The following is a 6,200-nucleotide window of genomic DNA, read 5'->3' on the forward strand; positions in this document are numbered from 1 at the left end:
AGGTGGGAGGGAGGAAAGGAGAGAGATGGAAATATGGGTATAGGGAGGGGGTAGGAGAGAGGGAAAGAGTAAGAATGGGGTAGAGGGATAGGGAGAGGGAGAGGAGGGGGGAATGAGAGGGAGAACTAGAGGAGTAGGGATAAAGACAGAGAGAGAGAGAGAGAGAGAGAGAGAGAAGAAGAGGGAGAGAGAGAGAGAGAGAAGAAGAGGGAGAGAGAGAGAGAGAGAAGAAGAGGGAGAGAGAGAGAGAGAGAAGAAGAGGGAGAGAGAGAGAGAGAAGAAGAGGGAGAGGAAGGGGAAAGAGAGAGAGAGAGAGAAAGCTAAAGGGAAAGAGGGAAAGAGAGAAGTAGAGAGAGAGAAAGGGAAAGAGATGGAAGGAAAGAGAGAGGGAGGGAGAAAGAGAGAGTGAGAGAGAGAATGAGAAAGACACAGGCGGGCGATGAAGGAGAATATAGAGGAAAAGAGGAAGAGTGAAAGAAATGTATCAACATGAAAAAGGTAGAATAGAAATTTCGGAAGGAATTGAAATCATGTTGATGTGCATTTTGTATTTTTTTTTCAAGATATCTAATTTCCATTCTAAGCTTCTACATCTTTAACACGTTGTTTTATTCAGGGACACGACACGACCTTCAGCGCCAGTGCAGCGATTTTCCTTTTTTTATACAACTGTTTTCTTCAACGGTTTTCTTATAATACAGCGGTTTTCCTCTTTTTCATTTTATAAAACGGTGTTCCTCAATGGTTTTCTTCTTATAATACAGCCGTTTTCTTCTTTCTTCATTTAATACAGCAGTCTTCGTCGATGTTTTTTTTTTTTTTTCATTTAATAAAACTGTTTTCTTCAACGGTTTTCTTATAATAGAGCGATTTTCTTCTTTTTCATATAATACAGCGGTGTTCCTCAATGTTCTTTTTTCATTTAATGCAGCGGTGTTCCTCATTTTTTTCATTTAATACAGCGGTTTTCCTCCATGGTTTTCTTCCTTACCCAGCGGTTTTCTTCACCGGTTTTCTTCTATTAATGCAGCGTTGTTCCAGGTACATGGACTTGCTTTACTACGGGTACAAGAGTCGGCGCAAGGGACAGGTGTGCACGGAGGCGAGGGCCGGACTGGAACAACACCCTGATAAATTCTCTCTGGCAGCGGACAGGTTGAAGCAGAAGCAGGGTATGTATAGTGGTTAACGAACACATACTCTGCAACGTGGACGGAAAAATTATTTGGAAATCAGCCTGAGGAAATGGAGATAAATCGATTTTTTTTTTTTAATTGTTGTGGTTGTTTTACTTGTATTACTATTCATGGTGATTAATGTCAGCCTGGTAAAATATGCACGCAAGCAGGTGTACGCACCTGTATGCAAATGTTCACACGTCCACCCGCTCAAATAGGAGCACGCAGACACACACACACCCGCAAATGCAAACAAATAGCTTGATTTTTTTCACAGTGAGACGAAGATAAAATAGTTGTAGAGGTTCAGTCAGTACATCTGTCCTCTCATGCTGACAGTCCCCGTTCTTAGTGAGAACGATAGAAACAACCACGATTCTACAGAATAGATTTCCTTTCATAATCTTTCTTCACAGTTTTTAATAGAAGAACGTGTTCACGCTGACTAGAAAGGTGACACAATATTTTTTTTTCTCTCAATTCTTCACTTGGGCAGTGACACCATTTTTTTTTCATCTGAACTTTAATGATGTAGTTGTTTGATTTATATATATATATATATATATATATATATATATATATATATATATATATATATATAAATATATATATATATATATATATATATATATATAGTGTATGTGTATATATATATATATATATATATATATATATATATATATATATATATATATATATATATAGTGTATGTATATATATATATATATATATATATATATATATATATATATATATATATATAGTGTATGTATATATATATATATATATATATATATATATATATATATATATATATACATACACTATATATATATATATATATATATATATTTATATATATATATATATATATATATATATATATATATATATATATATATATATATATATATATATATACATATGTGCTTTTGCGATGAAGCTGTTTGATTTTTTTCATATGAACTTTTATGATGAAGCTGTTTGATTTTTTTTTTTTTCATATGAACTTTTACGATGAAGCTGTTTTTGAATGCGGTTTTGATATATATAAAACTTTCCCGCCAGGCCTCGCGAACGCTCGAACCGCGGATTGCCACAACTACCAGAAGCTGTGGATCCACGCTGAGAGAGACGCGGCCAACGTTGACCTCCTGGCGTCGCTGCTGCAGGACGCGCCCCAGCTCATCCTGCAGCTGTATATCATGGCCCACACCGTACCCGCACAGGCGCTGCAGGGGGAGATCAGCCAGACTTGTAAGATGTGATTTTTTTTTTTTTTTTTTTTTTTTTTGTTTCTTGTATTTTCTTTATTCTTTATTTTCGTTCTTTCGTTCTTTTTCTTTGATTTTCGTTTTTTTTTTCTTCTTTCTTTTCTTATTTCTTTGTTTTTCGCTCTTTTCTTTTCTTTTCTCTTGTCATTCTTTCTTTCTGTCTTTTTACCTTTTTTGAACGTTTGTTCCTTAGTCTGAAGCTAGTTCGTTTACTAATAATTTGAGAAGCTGTCACTTTGAGGTAGAACTTCGGCAAATCCGTGAAATAAGTCCATTTTCGAGAATTTGCATAAATCTTATCCCCCTCAATGACCTTTGACCTCGACGTTTTAAACAACAACTCCCTTTTTTTTTCTTCTCCCTCGCCCAGTAATGTTCCAGATCCTTTCCGTGGCCGCGTCCCTGGTGGCCATGTCGTGGTCGGTGTCCTCTTTCTCGAGGTCGACCCGCCTCGCAGAACCGACCTTGGGCAACCTGAGTCCCGCGGGGCTGCTCATCCTCACCCTGGGACACTTCTGCTCCATCGCCCCCCAGGTGAGCGCCGGCGTCCGGGGGGGGGGGCGGGGGGGACTCGAGGGGTCCTTTGCGGGAGTTTTGTCTCGTGCTTCTACGGGGTCGTGGGAATTTGGGACGCCCGATTAATATTATTATTTATTTATTCATTTATATATATATATATATATATATATATATATATACATATATATATATATTTTTTTTTTTTTTTCTTTTTTTTTTCGTTTTTTCAGGATGCCCTTACTGACGCCGACTCTCTCTATTTACCCGGGTTTGGGACTTGATTTAGGCTTGCTTGTCATCCCGGGGGAATGACTATAAAACATTACTATTATTATTATTATTATTATTATCATTATTATTATTATTATCATTATATTGATAACAATAATAATAATAATAATAATAAAATAATAATGATAATAATAATAAATTATCATTATTATTACTACAGATTATTATTATCATCATCATTATTATTATAAGCATTACTATTAGGTCCATTATTATTCTTGTCTTAGGAGTGGCAGATGTACTGTGCACTGGGCCACATTTTATCGCATGAACATACCCCTTCTCTAATTTAAATAAGTGGTATCTATAACCCAGATTTTTTTTTTTTTTTTTTACAGGTTTTGTGTTTTGCTCTGTTCTCCACCAAATACATGATCATATTCGTGGTGGTGATATCCTGCCATTGGCTGGCTGCTAGCTTCTTCGTTATTGTTCAGGTATGGGTTGTTATGTCTATATATTCTTGAACTTAAGCTAGTGTTGTAGTCGTTGCGTTGTAAGTGCTGTAATTGTTATTGAACAAAAATGAACAATTTGTATCATCTTGCAATTTTGCCCCGAATATGGCTCTTAATGGTTTGTTATGTCTATATATTCTTAAACTTCAGCTAGTGATGTAGACGTTGCGTTGTAATTGTTGTAATCGTTATTGAGCAACTTGTATCATCTTGCAATTTTGCCCTGAATATGGCTCTGCATTTTTACTTTACTTCTTACATGATAACTTTTGCATTGGCAAGAGTGATGTGACGCAGCCCTTCTCCACAGGTCGTGTGCTGTCCGAACCCCGTCCGCCTGGGGGCGACCTTCACCCATGACGTCCGGAAGGGCCCCTGCAACCGCCTGGACGACGTCGCCTTCAGCGCCTCCTTCGGGCTGGTTCTCCTCTACACGTTCATCGACGTCGGAGGAGCCGCGCCCAAGATCCAGGGCTCCGTGTTCCACTTCCTCAGACTCGTCGAAGAGGCCTGCATGATCACGTTCTGGTGAGTCGACTCATCTCTCCGGCACGAGTGAAAAATGAGTGAGAGTGAGTCTGTCATTCATTTCCTTTCTTTACTTCATAGAGTGAGTGAGAGTGAGTCTGTCATTCATTTCCTTTCTTTACTTCATAGAGTGAGTGAGAGTGCAGCATTTCGTCATGTCTTTTCCTCGAGGACATCACACATCAGCACTCACGGTCCCTTTTTGACCCCTAGGTACTTAACAACCGACCAGGACATGTGGTACCACTGGGTCCCCCTCGCCATGGTCCCCGGGTTCTTCGTCGTGGGCGTCCTCCTCGTGTGCGCGTACTACTTCTGCGCCCACCCTGACCGTCGGAACAGGAGTCTCACGGTCTGACACTAGGAAATCCTTAGAAAGTTAGAATCAGGTAGAACTAGTCACCCAAGAAGAGGTTCTGGTTAATCTCAAAAACTTGCTTCACTAATGTTAAAAGGAATGTTGGGTTGATGCTAAGAATATGAAAAGGAATATTGAATTCCTGGTAAACAAAAAGATTTGTGCTCGCGCGCGAAACCTCGAACTGTGCAAGTCAGATGTGCAATTTTTTTTATCACATTATTTTAGTGATTTCTTGTATGTGATGTCAAGAAATGATTACATTTTAAGCTTATTTCAAAACATGTAAACAACCTCAATTACAAATAAACATATTATTTACGGGAAAATGTGATATATATATACATATGTATTTTTTGTTGTTTTGTTATGTTGGCTTCGGGATATTATCCTTTGCCAAATACTTTAAGCCTTAAGGTACTTTTAAGGACTTTATCAGTATTTTCGAAGGACCTGTATTAGCGTAGAAAATCTTGCTAAATGTTTTGATACGATTGTAATGTTTGATATAGCGAGGTCTTCAGGCCAAACACCACTTATCTCTTCACTGTCTTTCCTTTTATAATGTTGCAGTGGTTAACAGAGCAATGTGTACATGTACGCGAAGGGTGGCACAACAAATTTTGCATTTTCGTCTTTTTCATGTGAACTTTTGTGATGAAATAAATATTTTATTGTGTTTAAGATGTGTATGAATAATACAGACTCCTTTTCTGCTACTTATGAGATTATCTATTTTAACAAATATCTATTGTAACAAATGGAATTGAAACTAAAAATCTTTTATTCTTACTGTTGTTGTTTATATTATAGTTATTGTTATTTGTATATTAATTGGTATTATTGTTATTATCATTACTATTATTATTGTTATTATTATTAATGTCAGTATTATGCTTACTAACGTTATTGTTAATATCATTATCATCATCTTCATAATTATCATTATTTTTATGAATATCAACATGATTTCCTTCATTATTGCTATTGTTATTGCTGTAATTGTTATTATTTTGTTACTCTTTTATTATTACTGTTGTCGTTGTGATTGCCATTGACATATGAGTAATGATAATTCCTAGTGCTGCTGTCGTCGTCGTCACTGTGACCATAATGATAAATATGACAATTTGATGACTCATACTCTATAGTGACACCTGTTTATCGAAAAGATCAGAGGACTTGCAGAAGCCACTGTGATTTTTACAATATCGATTCTCTGAGCAGTGATTTGCAAGACTGAGTGGCTAAGGGTTGCCGAATGGCTTAAACAGAAAGAATAATAATAGGTAAATGAATATTTAAAGTTGGAAAAAATGAAAAATTAAATACGTAACTGAAAATATCGATGTAGAGTACGTAAACCGGGGTTAATAAGCTGAAGACCGAACCACCTAGCATTGAGTTTCTTAAAAACGATGATAATAATGGAACAAAGTAAATCATATGAATTAATAAATACACAGATTAATATATTGAGTCTGATCACGTCCAAGACACGAAGAGAGCGTAAAATGAACTCCGGAATATCTTGTAATTACGTTTCCTACACACATCTGCTTGGGTGACGATGGATAAACACCGACATTATTTT

The 6,200-nt window shown here is 36.7% G+C and overlaps 1 protein-coding gene across 1 annotated transcript in view; it reads left to right on the plus strand.

Moving 5' to 3' along the window:
- Positions 1-5,290, plus strand: part of LOC113813291 (XK-related protein 7) — a 12,245-nt gene extending 6,955 nt beyond the window's left edge. Inside the window, exons 4-9 of the mRNA XM_070133541.1 lie at positions 1,042-1,172; positions 2,247-2,435; positions 2,823-2,986; positions 3,601-3,699; positions 4,031-4,248; positions 4,462-5,290. Coding sequence (XP_069989642.1) covers positions 1,042-1,172; positions 2,247-2,435; positions 2,823-2,986; positions 3,601-3,699; positions 4,031-4,248; positions 4,462-4,606 — 946 coding nt within the window. The 3' untranslated portion in view covers positions 4,607-5,290. The remainder of the gene's footprint in view (positions 1-1,041; positions 1,173-2,246; positions 2,436-2,822; positions 2,987-3,600; positions 3,700-4,030; positions 4,249-4,461) is intronic.
- The last annotated feature ends 910 nt before the right edge of the window (positions 5,291-6,200 follow it).

The sequence above is a fragment of the Penaeus vannamei genome, chromosome 19 (assembly GCF_042767895.1).
Source record: "Penaeus vannamei isolate JL-2024 chromosome 19, ASM4276789v1, whole genome shotgun sequence".
Lineage (NCBI taxonomy): Eukaryota > Metazoa > Arthropoda > Malacostraca > Decapoda > Penaeidae > Penaeus > Penaeus vannamei.